The following is a 20,058-nucleotide window of genomic DNA, read 5'->3' on the forward strand; positions in this document are numbered from 1 at the left end:
CCATAGGCGCCATCTATAGTGGTAGATCACAATAAACATCTGGATGAAGCTGGCTGCTCTTCAGGCTTGGTAGAGCATGAGGAAAAGAGGTAGAATGGGACGAGGAGTGAAAGAAAGGGAGAAAGGGCAGGCTATTTGGTCAGGGGTGCCCAATAGCACAGCAGAGGGCAGGGCTGGTCAGAGGAAAGACAAGGGTTTCCAGAGAATAAATAAAGGCCAGGCGGGCAGATTGGCCAGTGGTGCTGCTTTCAACTAAGGCTGCTTGACTCTCACTTCACCTGTGTGCATTTCTGACTGTCCGCTGTCGCCAAGTCTGTCTGTCTGTCTGCCAACATGCTGGTCCGGGCACTCCTGCAGACCTCACTGGTCCTGTGGCTGGTACAGAACACCATACAAGGAGGTAAGAAGGTCTTGTTGAAGAGGCTTGAGGGTGGGTGGAAGGATAGAGAAACGAGGAGAATTTGTGAATGCAGGAGTGAGGAGAAAGAAGTGTAGTGGTTTGTAATGATATTTGAGCACACATGGGGTCAAATCATTGTAATTATGACTGAAAATGAAACCAGATTCATTTGAAATGGTAATACTTCTAATGGAAAAGAATCGGTCTTGTAACACAGAGGTTGTATGGTTATAATTCCTGGGCTTACTCAGGTACTCAAGCCCTCCATTGTGCATTTGAGGGAGGCCCTTAATTGGCTTCAAATATTATGTGTGGTTTTGGTTGCTGATAAAATATGTATTTTTATTTTAACTGGCACTGTATAGCAGAGCAATACGTAGTGAAGACCTTTGTTCAATGCTTTTGCTCTCTGAAAATCACTTTGAATGTCTAACAGTCTGGACAATGTGTGTGTGTGTGTGTGTATATATATATATATATATATATATATATATCACACACATTGTCCAGACTTATATATTATATATATATATTCTATACTACATAATTAAAAATTGTATATGTCTCATCCACTAATGTCACTCTATATTTTGTCGCAGTGCAGGATAACTGAGATCGGTTTGCATACCATTTAAAACTAAATATTTAGACAAAAACAAAGTAGTTGGATCGCTGAACAAAAGTAACACTAACCTTTTTTAACCACTTCTAGCCCATGGACTGGACTTTTTATTTAGATTTACTGTGTGCTAAAAACATATATTTAAACACATAATACTCAAAGTCAAAGTTATATTATAAAACTATGAAAATTTGGGGTTTTGAAATTTTAACATGATTTAATTTAAACATCATGTAAAAGTTTTGCATATACTACTACTATATGCGCTATATTTGATTAACTAAACATACAAATTTTAGGTTTAGTAAGGGTTAGGTCAATCCTTTTCCCCATATAATATTGCCAGTCCTTTGATGACTGATGACATGAAAACACTTCACTGAGGTCTGGTGAATCAGTCCTTGTGAATTAAGTGCTTGTGCTGCTTTTCTTGGAAATACCCAAACAATGAGAAAAGTAGCTGTTTGACATATCAAAAGTGTGTGACAGATCTTTCTACTTGTTTGCACTTTGAATATACTATCAAATCAGTACTTGACAGACAATATATATATATGTATTTAGTCTGGGCCACTCTTAATAGGACACTACACTGTTATCTCAGTCAGCATGATACTGGTTATCTGTAGCCCTGGATCACAAAACCAGTCACAAGTCGCACGGGTATATTTGTGGCAATAGCCAACAATACATTGTATGGGTCAAAATTATCGATTTTTCTTTTATGCCAAAAATCATTAGGATATTAAGTAAAGATCATGTTCCATAAAGATATTTAGTAAATTTCCTACTGCAAATATATAAAACATTTATTTTTGTGAGTGAATGCAGCACAGTCGCGAATGTAAATTTACAACTTTAAAGGCGATTTTCTCAATGTTTCAATTTTTTTGCACCCTCAGATTCCAGATTTTCAAATAGTTGTATCTCGGCCAAATATTGTCCTATCCTAACAAACCATACATCAGTGGAAAGCTTATTTATTCAGATGATGGTATTATGTCATCAAATGTTTAGCCAACAGTCCTGTTTGTTCCTCAGACTAAAAGGTGTCTAGAAAATGACGGCATAAAATGCACACAACGACTGTATGTTAAATGTCTGAAAGCTCTGATAAATAGAGAAAAAAAAGTTTGCAGTATCCGCTACAGCCTCCATAAACCTGACCGCAGCTTGAATGCTCGTATTTCATGTCTGAAGATCAAAACCTTGGACCTACAGGTGACAGCGGTGGTCAAAATTTGTCGACCTCCTGTCAGAGCTGACTTTATATGACCCATACACAGGCAGTACACTTTGTCCTATTGTGTTTGAGCATCAATGGAGGCCTGTTCCAAAAATGTGGAGAGGGTGGAAATTTGCACTGCTAATCTCTTATTAGATGGCGCCGTTTCTCAACCGTGGAAGTTTTATAGGCCGATTCTAAGAAATCAAACAGGAGTCTCAAAGAGAAGACAAAAAGAGTCAAGTTTTGTACTCTACACACATAACATGTGCATCAGGAAATGCCGAAATCTATTTGACCATCTTTTTTTTAGACTTGCCACTGCTTTAAGACCTTCATGACCCCTGACTTTAAAAAGCATATTATGATGATAAAATGTTATCAGATTGTAATACGTCGACAAATTGATATCTTATTCATGTGCCACAAATGTGTATTTACATAGTACTCAAAGGTTTGCCAGAAAACATGGTTTTATCATGGTAAATGTACAAAAAAATATGGTATTCTATGGTTATTCTTTATTTCTATCTTTTAGGCTCAATGCATTTACACAGTTTTTATTCCCCTTGTCTTAAAGGAGTTAGGCCACAGACAGGAGCCCTGGGAAGATTGGCGAGTCGAGGTAAATTGCAATTTTTCATTTCTGTATAGATGTGGTGTATCTGTGATATATTACAGAGAGTTAGAGGTCAGAGCATTACATCAGATAATGAGTTTCATTACCAATCCTCACTTTTTTGTAGGTCCTGGTATCGGTGCAAAGAACGGAGGTAAGTCTGTCTGCCTGAATCTGATGGATGCTGTTGAATCCAATTAGCAATTTGCTTCTGTCAGTACAATGGTTATCTTACCTTACTTTCTTTCATTTTTGTACTGTCCTATGTCCAGTGGCTGGTATTCTTGGAGCCCGTGGCTATGGGGCGGGAAGGCAGGGAAAGACAGGTGGTGAGTCCATCAACCTCTGATCAAGCTGAGATGAAAATGAACAATCAATAAATCAATAAAGGTTTATTATTAACATTTGAGTAAAAACATGCCAAAATACACCGAACTGATTTGGAAAAGGAGAGCCAATGAGACAGTTTACTAGGGTGTTTATTTATAAACTGATTGTCAGTCTTTTGGATTCTGTCCAAAAGCAAACATACTTTTTTTTCGCCCCAAACAGCTGGCCGTTATCTTGGAGGTGAATTCATCTATACTCTTCTCTTTCATTTTGTGCACACATACCTTTCAAAAGTTTGGGGTTGGTAAGATTTTTGAATAACATTTTGAAAGAAGTCTCTTAATCGTACTGACCCCAAACTTTTGAACGGTAGTGTAAAATGCATGCAAGCATGTTTGTGTGCTATAGCCTGGGTTATTACGTGCATATGGGCTCAATGTGTGTGTAGTATGTGTAATGATTATGGTATCTGTTAGGGGCAGCATACAGACCCACTGCGATCAGAGGAGGCCTGAAACAAGGATATGGAGCACTTGGTTATGGAGGAGGTAAAACTGTCATTCCTAAATAACCATACATTTTACATCTGATGGATTTCTTATTCTTGCATTCGTCACCATGGTCCTACTTTTTTGGTCTTAGCCGCAAACCTTGGAACTGGATTTGGAACCGGAGGACATGGAACCGGCCTTGGAACCGGCCTTGGAACTGGCCTTGGAGCTGCCGGGCTGGGACTCGGAACAGGGTATGGCCAAGGCAACGGGCTGGGAGCAGCCTTGGGTTATCCAGCAGGGAAGCTTGGAGGAAGAGGTGAGAGCTGCTCATTTGCTTTGCATTCAGGATACATAATTACTCTTGCAGCAGACTTATTTCCTGTTTGATTTTGACATATTTCAATTTCATATTTTCATATTTCATATTCCTAGGTTATACCAGTAATGGTTATGGACAACAGCTTGGTGAGTGTGCGCACGCACCATAACGTCCCAAAAATCAATAAACATTATATGACACATTCCAGTTTAATGCCATCATTGTCCGACCCAACGTTGTGTAGCAGATTGGATCTGATCTAACCAATCAATCACAATTTAACCTTGCACTGTGATTAAAATCTTTCACACTTAGTGATATATGCTGTCCATTTGCCACGATTAGGTGTCATATTTTTGATGAAGTCGTGTGGGAGTGGGAGTTTATGCGTCAGCTTCCACTAAACAGGTGTTTATTTCTTCTTTCTGTAACCTTGACATCTCTCTTGTCTTGTTGCCAGGTTACGGTGCAGGAGGATACCCCGGCGCTGGACGCGGTATGTAAACTCTCCCTGTTGAAGCATTATGAAAATGTTTGTGTTTAAACTCAGGTGTCTGAACAATGTTTCGTCATTTTCTGAGGCTGCTACAGCAACTGGCCAGCTTTATCCACTTTATTTTAGGAAGCGGTTGGATCGCTTTGTTCAAATAATATTTTCTTTATTTCAGATTTCTGCAGTAATGGGACTCTAGTGATAAAGTGAAAATTTGTCACCAGATGCTAGATTTTTTTTTTCACTCATGATATAGCAGTTTTTCGTAGTAATTTAGGCATTTCATAACAAAGTTATTCTGCAATTTTAGGGTCTTTTGAAAGGGGGGGGGGGGGGGGACCTTTTGGTAACCCAAATTCTTTTGATTAATTCAACAGCTACTGTTGAAAACTATTATTTTAATTAGATACATTCAACAAAACTGAAAAATATAGGCCAACGTTTTAATTAAAATATATGTTATAAAGGGTTAGTTCACCCAAATATGAAAATTATGTCATTAATTAGCCTACTCACCCTCATGTCGTTCCAAACCTGTAAGACTTTCATTCATCTTCGGAACACAAATTAAGTTATTTTTTTATGAAATCTGAGAGCTTTTTGTCCCTCTATTGACAGCTACACAACTGCCACTTTTACGCTAAAAAAGTTGATAAAGAGATTGTAAAAAGAATCTATATAAATTTAGCAGTTTAGTCAAAATTTTCGCTCCAAATCGCAGATTTAATTTAATTTAAAGCATGTTCGCTTGAGGTAGGAGAACCAATGAGGTTCTTTCTTGTTTGTTACATATGTTTGATATTCAGCAAGAACCAATGAGGTTCATTCTCGTGTTACACAGCACGTTTCAGCTTCAGTCGCACTATCACTTTAATAAATGTTAAGTTCATAAATGTGCAAAAAAAAAAGAAGAAAAAAGAAAAAGAATATCTGCAGTAATTAAAAAAATATTGCATTTTAGATCAAGCTATTTCAAATGTGATTTTTTGACATTGCATGTTATGCAGTGCATTGCATGACCTCACTGATCAAATAAATAGGTAATGAATACAATAAATATTTCTTTTAGTGCCTTTTTAAGCTGCTGGCCTTAATTTTTAAATGCTGAATGAAGTAGGCAAATATTTTTCTTCAGTTGTTGACTGCAGTACCTTTATGTGCCACTGATGTGCGCTGCAACCCGGTAAAACCTCAGATGTGATTAATTTGCATTGCGTTTGTCGACACTTAATTGTTTTCAGAATCATTTATATACTTTTATCATAGTTTTACTATATGCTTGCATGCATGCCCCAACCTCTCAAAAGTCATTTTAGTGCTTTGGAAAAAGTGACGCTGCTCACATGATTTAATGTTGTGGATGTGCTTGTGGGAGAATTTGCATACGTGCCTTAAGGTATAGACTATATAGGTGGTTGTGGATGGTTGTTTCTTTATGCACATCGTATTTGTCATGGGTGCACTCGGTGTGTAAGTGTTATGTGTGCACAATCTAATTGTTTAAATGTTTACCCTAAGAAAACGTTGCTATGACAAGTATTGCTGGAATATTTAAGCCACTTTCTTTGTTTGTTGTTTAATTGCAGTAATCTTGTGTGTGCTTAGCAATAGCATCTGTAATTAGCATTCTGGGTTGATTCAAAGCTTATTCAGATTTTTATGATATGACAGGTGTTTCTGCTGGGCAAGGTGTGAGTTGTTCGCTTTTCTCAGTACTAGCTGACCATTAATCAGTGTTATAATGTATATGCTTTCACAGTAGCTAGATAACAAAAAGGCTCATCCCCTTCCAGATTAGATGTTTCAAAGCTGTGAAACTGATTTAGTGATCTTCAGGATATGGTGTAGCATTTGGCACACCCAAAAGGCAAGGCTCAGAGCCATCAAAACTGGGTAAACCTGCCAATCTCCAGAGTTCCTGACTCATTCTTCTTGCATTTTTTTAGGGATAATTGCTGTTCACAGAACATCAAAATTCACATTCATACATCTATACACTAAACTGATAATCTCATGAGAGTAACTATGAGAAATGATTTAGAACAATTTGATCTGAAACAGAAGAGATAAATTAAGGTAGGCCTACATATACACCGCAAGAAATTATATTCTTCCTCAGTATTTTTGTTATGTTTTCCAGTACAAGATGCATTTGCTTAATTTAAGATATTAAATCTCGATATTCTGATTTGTAATAAGGAGATTTGTCTTCAATCATATTGTTTTATTGTCCCTTCATGCTCATTTAAGCATTTCTTGGCTTGTGTTGTTGACGTTTGGGCCTGACTCCACTGTCTCTGTGCTGCTATTTTTGAAGGTTTAGAAAGTGATAGAGCATAAAAAGGACTCATCATCATCATCATCAGAGGTCTTCAACCCTGCTCCTGGAAACCCACTGTCCTGCAGAGTTTAGCTCCAAACACACCCGAACCAGCTAATCAAGGACCGCGATTGAAAATAACAGGCAGGTGTGTTGGAAATAAACTTTGCAGGACAGTGGGTCTCCAGGAGCAGGGTAGAAGACCTCTGATCTAGATTCTCAGGTTCAGGTTTCAGTTTTAAAGTTCAGTTTTGTTGTCCAGCCTGCAGAGGGAATGTTATTTTGCCTATGCAAAAACAATTGGAGGATGTTTGAATCGGCAGGTATTACAGGCCTGAATCAAATGTTTCCCATACAAAACACACACACAAATATAGTGTTCTCACTTGCTCATCAACAACAACAAAAATGTATAGGTCCTGTAAGTCCTTGTTCCCCCTCTGGATAAAACTGTTTCAGATAGGACAAGACAAGTGCTGAACAAACACTGTAAACATTTCATGATAACATAACTCATCTCAATAATTTAAGCTATTTAATTTTTTTATAAGTTCAACTCAATTTTTCAAGTCAGTTTAATATAATTTATGTTGAAATGACTCCGCTAAAATGGATCATGGATTTTTATGACATCACCGCGGACTGAAGCTTCTCATCACATCTTCGGTCCAATCAAATGCTCTCTAGAATTCTAAAGCATCCTATATACTATAAATACCACCTGTCGACTGGCGTTGACACGTCAGAAAGCAATATGGGTTGGCTCAAACGCTCGAGTTTAATTCCATTTTCCAACTATACGTTGATTAAGAATGAAAGGGCTAGAATTTATTTATACCTTTACTATTGAATCCAGCGTATCATCAGTGCTCGGATTCACTTCCATGGTGCTGCAAAGTATGAATTGCAGTCTGTAAGGTAAACTAAATGCTATTGGCTATTTGAAAAGGAGGAGGAGCCATTCAATATGTCCCGCCTTCCTGTTTCAGTGGAAATCACGTCAGCGTATCATACAAAGCTGCGCATTCCAAAGCACTTCAGTGGGCCTTTAAAGTTGAAATAGGTGGACATGTTTTTTTTACAGTGCATTAGCCGTACAGATAGATTTGAATGTCAGAAAAGTTGCTGTTCTTGTGAAAATCTTGAGGATTTGCTTGATTTGAAAAGGCCCGCTTCTAGTGACAGATTTAAGAGGTTATCCTCCACTAATGTCAAAATATCCACCTTATTTTTCAACGCAGAAGTAAGCTATTTCCTGTGAATATACAAGGCACTATGGGTAAATAACTAGGAATTACAAAGTGCAGTAAGCTATACAAAATATTTGCACAAAAAAGTGTTATTATGATACTAAATTAAATTATTAACACTTTAAAATTAAGTCTTGTTTATTAACATTATTTAATGCATTTACGAACATAAACTAAACATGCATTTATTAACTTTTGTTAATGTTAGTTAATAAAAAATGTTAATGTTCATGTTAGTTCCCGGTGCATTAAATAATGTAAAAAAAAATCTTAAAATATGTATTCGTAAATGTTGAGATTAATATTAGGCTAACTAAGATTAAGAAATGCTGTAGAAGTGACTAATTAGCTAATTAACTAGTAACTAATGTTAACTAATGTAGATAATGTTAACAAATGAAACCTTATTGTAAAGAGTTACAATTAAATTGATAACAAATACCAGTTTGCAACATCAAGCAGCATAACATACTGTTTTTGCCTGCTATTGTGACAAAAATAAGGTTGATTAGACCTAGAAAGCAGGATTGTACAGTTCAGTGCCATTGTTGTGTCCGTATGTGCAAGAGTTTCTGTTGTGTTATTCCATCGTTCTGTCTCTTGTCTCGCGACCGTGTCACAATAGAGATATCCTGTTGTACATTAGTGATCTTTGTCAAATCCAGAATCAATATCCTATGCAACTTTGTAGGCTATAGGTGTTTGAAAAACCAGAAATCATGCTACTTCAACTCGATCGTTGTCAAGTTAACACTACTAAGTGCAATTTGCATTATGTTGCTTTTTTATCTCTCTAACCCTTGAAATCATTGCTTCCTGCTGATATGTCTGTATTCACAGGTGCTGGGCCTACAGGTGGCCAGCTCGTGTCACAGGGAGAGAGGGCCAATGGTAAACCTCAGTACTTCCATGTGTGACTTTAATGCTTTTTATAGCTTTTTCTCAAATCTGCTGTTCTGAATTTTTGTTTACAGTATTTAAGCCTGTGAATGGTGCACTGATGACCCTAATGTCACACAAAACCATACTATCCCATGAAAATAAGCACAAATTACTTTTTGGGTGGTATATTACTCTCTGTTACCTCACTATGCCTTGAAATGTGTTGATTTTCTTTGATTTTTCTCCTGCAGACCATCTCTCTATGCTATTGCATCATTGGCAACTGTTGTGTTGATAGTATCTTGTTAGTGAACGTTAACTGGTGTTGTGATGTTTAGGTTATGGTCACGGAGGGGTCCCTAATGGACACGGTGCTATAACCAATGGTAAACCTCATCCCAGATGTATGTGTGACTTGATTTTTGCATGATATTAGTTACTGTAGCGTCTCTGTTTTAATATGATAGTTGTAGTAAATGGTCAAATATGTACAGTATAGTTAGTATACAGTTCAAGCTAGGATAAAGTTTGAGTATTTGGGAGTTTTATAGTTTTATGTGGGACTGGTAGGCACATAGTAACTATAGCTGCGGTCCATAGGTTTCCCCTCAAGACCAGGAGTGACCAATGGACTGAGGGCTCAAATTAAGGGTAAACACACTCCATCAGCTTATAGCTTATAGCATTTACCTGAATGAATGCCGATCAGAGCACATCAGATTTTAGAACATTTGAAATATTTTGTTTCAAATTCTTCTCCTAGTACACTAACGTTCAAATGTTTGGGGCCGTTAATATTTTTTAAAAGTCTTATGCTTACCAAGGCATATCAAGCATTTATTTGAACAAAAATACGGTAAAAGTTAATATTGTGAAATATTATTTCAATTTAAAACACTTTTCTATGCTAATATATTTTAAAATGTGATGTGATGGCAAGCTGAATTTTCAGCATCATTACTCCAGTCTTCAGTGTCACATGATCCTTCAGAAATCATTCTATATGCTGATTTGATGCTTAAGAAACATTTATTATTATTATCAATGTTGAAAACAGATTTGCTGCTTAATAGTTTTGTTGAAAACGTGATTTGTTGCTTTTATTAGATTCTTTTACGAATAGAGAGTTCAAAAAAGCATTTTGTAATAGAAATGTTTTGTAACACTATAATGTCTTTACTGTCTCTCTCTGATCAATTTAATGTGTCTTTACTAAATAAAACCATTCAGTTTCTTAAAAAAACACATTTAAAACATAAATCTTCTCTGACCCCAAACGTTTGAACAGTAGTGCAGATGTTTATGGATTAAATGATCAATAGAAGATCCTGTACTTTATGTAGGTAACTACTGTTGTAATCTCTAGGCAATGGTCCAGCAGCAGATATGTCTAATGGACAAGGAGTTATAAACAATGGTAAAGCCTTCACTGTATTTGTCAATAAAGCACGTTTTATGGCCTCAGTAGCATAGCTCAATAGTAATCGGTTAAAAGTTCCTGTAAATAAATGTGATTTACAATGTGCATCAAAAGTAAAGAGAGAGGGAAAGGCAATGCATAAAAAAGATATTGCATAGATGATAGGAACTATGTTGGACTCTCAGTGTTGAGATAAACCACTGTTGTGATACAATACAGGACCAGTTTTGCCCAGCAGACAGGGCACCAAGCCATCCAAAAATGGTAACCGTCTTCCATATTAAAATGTCACCGGTTTATGGCTAAATGCATGTCATGAGGTGGTGTTTCCCCCAGTCTAAAATCAATACCGTACTCAAAGCGCCATTGAATGAAAGGAAAATATGGCCTATATGACACATTAGTGTTAGTGATTGTGGACTGGAAAATCCACCCCTCATCATGGACTCATTGCAGCTGCAGGTCTATGAATAAGTGCTTTTCTCTGGCACAGCTCTTCTGAAGGGTTTGTGTGTGTGTGCTGGACTAATGCCTCATCTATTTCTTGGGGCTGTTCTCTTTTCTGTTCTGTTCACTTTTCTTTTTATATGCTTCACATGAGCCTTTATCTTTATATCTACCTCTGTGCTGATGTGTGTCCAATGCATGCTGCATTATTTATCTCCCACAGGCCATATGTAAGGACTTGTCACACTGTGAAGTATCTTGCATGATTATTCTGACCCACAGGCCCCTGAATGATCACAGGATTCTGTGACAGCTATGATTTTTATTAAAGTATATATATATGTTTCACAGTTATCACGTTTTGTCCACAGGGTACGGCCTTGGTGCTGCTGGCTATCTTGGAGCTGGATTTTCTAACGGTTATGGAGCAGGTATGTAGAAATTGTAAAATATTGTTTCTTTCCCAGAAGGCACATTATCATAAATATTTGCTATAGTATATTCATATTTTGGTAACAGCTGTTTTTTTTTTACTTAATCGCTGATGCAGGTCTTGGGGTTGGTGGATATCCACAGGGAGTTAGAGCGGGAAAGCAAATTGGTAAGTAATGTGTATTTCTTCATTATATAGAGGAGACCGGGGCTAGTTGTCACACTGGGAAGTTGCCACAAGGGTTGGCTACACATTAAAATAATCAAAAGTGACTGTAAAGATGTGTTATGTTACAAAATATTTCTATTTCAAATCAGTGCTGTTCTTTTGAACTTTCAATTCTTCAAAGTATTCTGAAAAAAAAGTCATGATTTCCACAAAAAATATTAAGCAGCACAACTGTTTTCAACATTGATAATAATAATAAATGTTTCTTGAGCATCAAATCATCATATTGGAATGATTTCTGAAGGATCATCTGAAGACTGGAGTAATGATGCTGAAAATTCAGATTTGCCATCACAGGAATAAATTACATTTTAAAATATATTAAAATGGAAAAGAGTTATTTTAAATGGTAATATTTCACAATATTACTGTTTTAAATCAAATAAATGCAGCCTTGGTGAGCATTAGAGACTTTTTCAAAAACATTAAACAATCTTACAGACCCCAGACCCCTATTGACACTAAAAGTCCAATATCATCTTATGTTTTCTATAGTATTGGCCAGGGCTGTAGTACTCGAGTCCGGACTCGAGACCGTTTTTCTATGGTCTCGGACTTGTCTCGGTCTCGGCCACTGGTCTTGCCAAATATGGCTTTTGGTCTCGACCGAGTCCAGGTTTCTTTATTATGTTCCCAGTAATAACGTATTATTGTAGTATGCTTCCCGCAGACTTCCGCAGAAACCTCCGTAGATGACGACCTGCATGTGTGTTATTTATTTTCTACTGTTTGCTACTGCAATACCGGCGCATAGCTGAAATAACAGATCTGTCTATTCACTGCCGATCAGAATATCAAATTGCTATATGGACTAGTGACTGTGAATATTAAAGACTGCTATCAAAGTCTGATTGTTCAGCGAGTCTCTGCAAATGAGTGCAGGTTCATGTACTACACGTACTCAAGTACACGTTCATTTTCAGCATTTCATCGTCAGATATGCTCAGAAACCCGTCAAAATAAAAGTTCGGTTTAACGTGAAGAAATTAGCACAGATATATTTTACTGGAGTGAAGCTATATTGTCATTTAGTTGCTCAAATGCTCAGTACTAGTACCTAGCAGTGGAAGTGGGTTGGTGTTTGTATATCAGTTCTAACACTGCTATTATGAGGTATCACCATATGTCATCATTCTGTTTTCTTTAGATTAGAAGATTATATGATATCAAGGGGAATATCTATACTTAAAAATCATGGGTGTTGTGACACTGTTTTTGCTTTTAGATCAACAAATAATAACCCGAAATGATTGTCTTGATAATGTCATGCATAAGACTTTTTTTCTTGTCCTGTCCTGGACTCGGTCTTGACTCAGACTCAAACCTTTTTGGACTCGGTCTTGTCTTGGACTCGAACCTCTTTGGACTTGGTCTTGACTTGGACTCGACTAGTCCTGGTCTTGGACTTGTCTTGGACTCGACAAAGGTGGTCTTGACTACAGCCCTAGTATTGGCTAAACAGCGCATGTCACATTTGTATTGGGGCAAATTGTCACTTTGTGTCACCTTTACATTTTTACTCATTCATGAATTACATTTCAGAATTTCCCTCTTTAAAATGTCTTGGTAGGCTTCCATTTGTGACAACTTGTATGCACTCTATAATGCCCTAAAATATTTACTGTAGTAAAACACAAATGTGACAACTACTCTGTCTTTTCCCCCATGTAGACAATTTAAACAACGTCCAGGTGTTTCTTCTGATAACTGTTCTTGTCTATGTTAGTACTCAAGTGAATCTATTTGTAATATCATATATTGGTGCACTGATGCATTAAGGCCAGAGTGTGGTCTGATCAGCAGCCTGCTGTTTCAGCACAAAGCCAAGAGCCGCTCTAGAGGCAAAGTGCCCCTCTAAGACCTCTGCGTTTGGTTGCTTGCAGAAACATGTGCATGCTTGTTTGTGCAAGAAACACCCAAAATTTCACACTCATTTTTTTTCGAAACATCTTGGTTGGAAAGTGGTTGAGAAAAAAACAGAGGTGCTTCCTGTGTCACTTTGACACTTAACCATTGTTTTCCAGCACTGAGTGTTGAGTTGAATATTGTTTTCTCAGCAGGCAATGGATATGGCAGTGATGTTTATGGCACAGCCGACGGTTACGGGGGAGGTGAGTCAGATTGGATTGTTACGAGAGTGTCCTAATGTCACGCTAACATATAGGCATAATTATAATTGAGTGACAATTATAATTATGTTACAGGACCTGTCTACCCATCAGTGTTAGCTGATAATATTGGCCTGAACGGTGCAGCTGGTAAGGCTGAAGGTTGTTAGTCTAACCAACAACATCGCATTCGCACTGACGAGAGATTCAAAACACCTACAATAATGTCAACACGTCATCCAGTGTTTAATTCACTCTGTCCTGTGATTATACGCAATATTATTTTACCCAAGATTGTAGAAAATAACCTCATCAAGCTTAATCTGGGTAACTCGAATATCTGAACTGCAATAGCTTATACAGGAATGGTAAAGCAAGTGTTAACTAGAAGCGGCATCCTCTGCATGAGAAGTGAACTCACAATGTCTGCTCTTGCAGGTTTTGGAGCTGGAGGCCTCGGAGGTCCAGGGATGATAGTGAACCCCGGCCTGGGTGCTGATGCCAAGTCTAGAAAGTACGGTAAGAAAAAAGACAACTGAAGACTCAGTGTCCAAAATTTACTTTGCCAATTATTTAAAAATTAGATTTATTAAATTCAAACGAATTAATTTAAACGCACTATTTAAGTTTGGGGCCTTTTAATGTTTCTGAAAGAAGTCTCTTATGCTATATATATATATATATATATATATATATATATATATATATATATATATATATATATATATATATATTCTGAATCTTTCCAGCTCAAATGATCGGTGTTCAGTCAAGCTAATGTATGTGTGTTCTTCTTTGTCTAGATATACCTTATTTGTTGTGGTTGCTTAATCCTGTCATGCCTCTGATTTGTCTAAAGGGGCTGGTGGAGTGCTTGGAGCTGCCGGATCCTTGCCTTACGGAGGCCAGCCTGTGGTCTCAGCTGGACTTGGCCCTCAAGGCAAGACTGGTGGTTATGGTGGAACTACATATGGAGGTATACCAACCCTCGGGCCAGACACTGGTCTGGGTACGTGCATCGCACATGTTTGTTATTCAAATTAAACATGCAAATCCCGACTTTCCTGATGCTTTGCCTGAGGATTTGACTTGAACGTGAAAGTGCCTTGTGAGAAAGAGAAAGAATATGATTTAAACAAGATAATAAAGTGTATGAATAAACCACATATGATCATTAGATAACTACAGTATATATAAAAAAGGAAGTAAATATGGTCTTTCTCTGTTAGGTGGTACAGGTGGAGCAATGGAGCCTTTAGCAGGTAACATTGTGGACTTTTAGCAAATATATTTATGATATTTCATACCTAAGTCACTCTTCCTTTTATAACAAATTGCTACTGATACAGGTGGAGCTGTAGGCCAGAATCCTTACAGCGCACCAGTCATTGCAGCTGGGATTGACGGTAAGCTGGTAACAAAAAGAGAGAAAGAGAACTGGACTGTCTGATTGTGATACAGATGTAAATGTGTTTACCCGCAGTTGATGCTGGTTATCCTTTTGGTGCCGAGCAACTCAGTCTGGGCGCTGATGTTAGGAAGACAGCTGCCAAATATGGTGAGAATATGAGCATTTTTGTTTGATTCACATAGAATATAAAGATCAGTAAGCATGAACATTATGCATATTTGTTTCTTAAACTTTAGGTGGCCATTAGAATTGCATTATTAATCATTTGGAGAGTTAAAGTAACTCAAAATTGCTCAATATTGTTTGCCTGTATGGGTCCATTATTATTTGACCACTGGTGATTCATTGATTTATCGCTATTATGCCAATTACTTTCCTGTTATGGCTGATAACCGATCAATGTCCGATATTAAAACTGTGTGCCATTTTGCCTGAATAAATAAAATAAATAAAAGGCATCTCAAAATGAAAATGTATATTCATTTTGTGATTTTCTAAATAATAGCTTTAAGTGAGTGTTAGATGACAGCAAAGGTCATTTAAATGTAAAAATAGAGAAAATTAGCATGCACTTAATATCCTGCCTTTCAAAAGTTTTGAAAGAAATGAATACTTTTATTCAGCAAGGATGCGTAAGATTTCTATTGTAAATGAATAAAGTTCTTTTGAACGTTCTATTTATCCAATAATGAAACAAACATATCACAGTTTCCGCACAAACATTTTTTTAAACATTGATAATAATGTTAATTGAGCAGCAAATCATCAGATTAGACTGATTTCTGAAGGATCATGTGACACTGAAGACTGGAGTAATGATGCTGAAAATTCAGTTTTGCCATCACAGGAATAAATTAGACTCACAATACATTTAAATAGAAAACAGTTCTTTTAAATCACAATAATATTTCACAATATTACTGATTTTACTGTATTTTTATCAAATAAATGCTGCCTTTGTGAGCGTAAGAGACTTCTTTCAAAAACCTGAAAAAATCTTACATACCCCAAATGTTTAAACTGTAGTATATGCATTAAATATCTCATATTGACTGATTAAATAATTCAATAATTGTTATGGACTGATAACTGACCACCTGTCTGTGTTCTTGTCTTGATCATTTCTCCACTAACATGTTAATGGCTAGCAGACATCATTGACTAAATACAAGCCTTTGACTAATAGCGAGTGTGATGACTGATCATTTCTAGGCACAGGCTACGCAGCAGCGCTGAGCAATGGTGGTCAAGGTTCCTATGGTGGTGAGTACTGAAGCCATTTCAGTTTAACCAACAAGTTTATCTAAAGTGCGCTTAGTTACACTATATGTTCAATCTTTCTTCTATAGGACAGAAGGATGGAAGCAAGCTTAGTGGCATTTATGGGAACGGGTACAAAGGTAGATGATGTAGAAGATCTGTATTCTTAACTCAGTATAATTGTGTCTTCTATCCTTTCTCATGCATCACTTCTCATCCTCTCTGTCTTTTTAGGTTGATTTCCTGGGCCATGCTGTTAACCTCGTCAGTGTTTTTTGGCCCCTTTTCGCCCAGTGTTCCTCGCCATTGTGCAGTTTTGTGACATGTTTTTGTCTGGCATATTGTTTTAGCTTTACTTTTGTAAAGCTAATATGTATGTGTGTTTTGTGTGTTTGTGTGGTTTTGGTGTTTATTGTAATGTGGCTTGATGTTTGTGGATGTTCCCCCAGTCTGTTTATTTGTCTTGTCCAGTGGAGTGTTTCATGTCCTTGTGTGTCTCTGTATCTTACTAAAACATGCTAAGCATTTCATTGGCTGTTATTTTAACTCTTATGAAACAGTAAATATTCCACCTCCTAATCTGACTCCTTAGTGTTTGTTTGACAACCATTATGATCATTGAGGATGTCATAAAAATGATGGGTGATGATGGGGTTTGAACCTGCGCTATTAGCATCAGAACAACCCAAGAGATGGTTTTGATTTCTATTGTGTGTTATCAAATTAAACATTATGTAAGCTCTCAAAGCGAGACGGTAACAAAATGACAGACTATAATATAACAGTGATAATCTTGTGAGCTCTCATATGGGTGTACATAGCGCTCTCAGTTCTCATCCGTCTACAGGAAAACCACACAGCAAGCATCCTGTGTCACACTGGCGAGACACCATTTAAGAAAAAATGAATCAGGGCCATTGTTAAAGACAGAAAAATAAAGATTCTGTCATCATTTACTCGCACTCATGTCACTCATTCCAGACCGGTTTCACTTTTTTTTCTCCCCAAAATGTCAACAATACAATCGAAAAATACAGTGTTATTTTTTTGGTCTATAGAATAAAAGAATAAAAGTCAGTGGGGTCCAGTGTTGTTTTGGACCCCATTTATTTTCATTGAATGGTCAAAAACAGTTTAAACATTTCTTCAAATGATCTTCTTTTTGCGTCTTGCAGAAGAAGGAAAGTCAAGTTGTGTAAATGGTGACGTAATTTTCATTTCTGGGTGAACTATCCCTTTAAACAAAGCAGATGGGTCAGAAAAAGCGAAACAAATACGACTCCAAGCAGATGATGTGTGGCCTTTTGAGCTTTTATTGGCACAAGGCATTACGTTTTTAGTTACAGAATATTATTCACTATTCATCAATAAGATGAATTATCATCATAGTGAAGGTCATGAAATCATGCTTCTTACAATAAACATAAAAATGATTATAAATAATACAGTGTGCAGACTGAAAGAGCATAATAACACAGTATATGATGTGTTTTTAAAAACAAAAATTGCCTGTGCAAGCATGGAAATCCTGCAATGAAGACAGCTGATAATAAATACGTATTGCGCATTGTCTCTAATATTGAGAAATGTTACATTTATATTACTTATGTGATAAATACAAGCACGGATTATGATCCAAAGCCAAAACTTACTACAAAATAGTTTTAGCACTGTAATTAGTCTTCTGATATACGTAAAGTCTGTCCAGAAGCACTCCATTGCTCATTAGCATTTCTGCTGGCACAGGTCGTGCATTTCGAGACACGTACACCTTCTCCAGGTGAAAGTTCATGGGAGAACCCACATACTTTGCACAATAGGGCCCAGACAAACTTGGGGCGCATGTCACTTCTGTTTTGTAGAAGAGCACACCATGATTTAAATTGCAGAAATTGACATTCTGACCTTCTTTCTGACCTATTATGGCTACTTCACAGGTTCCCAGCAAATCGTCGTCCCATTTACTATCTTCATCCCACACCTCCAGTTTCATCTTGTCATTCTCTGCCAGGACATCATCACCCAGATCAAAGGTCCTCCCCCAGTAGGGTGAGTTGTTATTCGTGATCATATCTGTGCGTCCGATCTCCATGCTATGTTTGTTGAACACTTTAACGTACCCATCTGTCGCTGTGGTTTGGTCACCCCACAGACCTTCAGCCCTCACGATTGTGACCTTGACCCGAGCAAGTCCACGCTTGGATGGGCAGCAATCTGGTGTGACCCCTGGATTGTTGCGACAAGTGCAGGCACATGGATTGTTTGGGTTGGCTTTGACGCCGTTGTTGCAAGAGTCTGTGCAGTTCCTCCAGAGGGACTTTTCCAGAATGTAGTCATGGATGGCTTGGCGCAAGTGCTTGCGCACTGGATTTTTGGTGGGGATCAGCTCATGTAGCGACTCCAGAGAGTAAGAAATCACATCTGGGTTTTGTGGAAGGGATGCAAGCCATTCTTTGTACGCTGCCGGGTCTTTTCCTCCGGAGAAAAGGAGCTCGGGCTCTGTGGTGTGACCTCCAGTGACCTCGGTCAGCCTTTGAATGGAAAACAATGATAATTTGTGATCTGCTAATTAGGGATGCATCAATATTAAAGTTCTGTCTAATCATTTTTTTCATGTTCACTGTGAAAAAATGAATTTCTTACTCTGAATTTTTGTCTTGTTTTCCGGCACAAATATCTAAACATTCTAAAATCAAGATACATTTACTTGAGAAGCAAAATGACATAATATAGTATGTCTTGTTTCTGATAAATGTATCAAAATTAGGCTATGAGTTTATGCTCAAACTTTTTTGCACATCTTTTTGAAGTTTACTTATCTTGTCATGTTGCTTCTCAAGTAAATGTATCGTGATGTAAGAATGTTTAGATAAAATGAAAATGTAAAAAAATATGGTAAAAGATAAATAAATAGAAAAAAAAAAACAAATCACAAAATTTTAAATTAGTAGTTTTAAATGCTACAAGTGAATTTAGGCGTCACAACATTATAATGTACAATGTGAAAAATGGACACTGAACTTGAGATCTGCTAAATATTACATTTAACAGTGTTATTAAATCATTGTTTTTAAAGATTAACTTTGTGAGTTTTAGATCATGGCAGAGCTAATCTAAATATAAAATGTGAAATTGTATTGATACATTGTGCATCACTACTGTTGATTTGCATGAGCAACACTGAAAAAAAATGATTCGTTGAATTGTGGTTGCACAAAATTGATTTTAGCTACATTTAAACAAATGCATTAAGTTGAACTAAAATTGATTAAGTTCAACTTAATGCATTTGTTTAAATGTAGCTAAAATCAATTGTGTGCAACCACTTACCATAATTTTTTTTATTAAATTCAACGAATCATTTTTTTCAGTGAAGGACAATATTACAATCTATGAACTACAAAACATAAGTGCGTCCTTATTGTCACCTGTCATTAAAGCGGCTGGAGAAGCTGCTTTTTTGCTCTGTTTTGCTCTTGTCTTCATCACAGTGCTTTGATTCAGCTTTCATATCTACTTTGCCTCGAACGTTGGCATTTGCCTCCACATCCAAGCATATCTTCACTTCATCCGCACTTAGGCCCTGTAGAGCGACCTCACACTGTCTGATACTGGTCACAGACTGTACGCTTCCACCAAGAGTTACCTGGAAAAATCAGAAAAATGTAATCTAGGCACTTCTAATAACGGATTTGACTTGCATTGTGTTTTACTGTTGAAGCATTTTGGGCCTTTGAAAGCCATACAACACAAGTTATTGAAAAGAGGGTGAAACCAAAATTACCTTAGTGATGTAA

At 37.0% G+C, this 20,058-nt stretch overlaps 1 protein-coding gene across 1 annotated transcript; it reads left to right on the top strand.

The window, feature by feature from the left end:
• The first annotated feature begins 283 nt into the window (after nucleotides 1-283).
• LOC307153198 (uncharacterized protein) lies at nucleotides 284-18,715 on the top strand. Its single transcript, XM_079862443.1, has 27 exons — nucleotides 284-400; nucleotides 2,828-2,872; nucleotides 2,994-3,020; nucleotides 3,139-3,195; nucleotides 3,419-3,436; nucleotides 3,673-3,744; nucleotides 3,839-4,006; nucleotides 4,123-4,155; nucleotides 4,470-4,505; nucleotides 8,913-8,963; nucleotides 9,293-9,358; nucleotides 9,555-9,605; nucleotides 10,321-10,371; nucleotides 10,594-10,638; nucleotides 11,193-11,252; nucleotides 11,372-11,422; nucleotides 13,543-13,593; nucleotides 13,687-13,740; nucleotides 14,029-14,109; nucleotides 14,450-14,599; nucleotides 14,820-14,852; nucleotides 14,940-14,996; nucleotides 15,074-15,148; nucleotides 16,214-16,264; nucleotides 16,351-16,401; nucleotides 18,199-18,310; nucleotides 18,414-18,715. The coding sequence occupies exons 1-27, from the start codon at nucleotides 334-336 to the stop codon at nucleotides 18,592-18,594; spliced, it is 1,794 nt and encodes a 597-aa protein (XP_079718569.1). The 5' UTR covers nucleotides 284-333; the 3' UTR covers nucleotides 18,595-18,715.
• Nucleotides 18,716-20,058: the final 1,343 nt, after the last annotated feature.

This window comes from Squalius cephalus (genome assembly GCF_949319135.1).
Source record: "Squalius cephalus genome assembly, chromosome: 1".
In the NCBI taxonomy this organism is placed as follows: Eukaryota; Metazoa; Chordata; class Actinopteri; order Cypriniformes; family Leuciscidae; genus Squalius; species Squalius cephalus.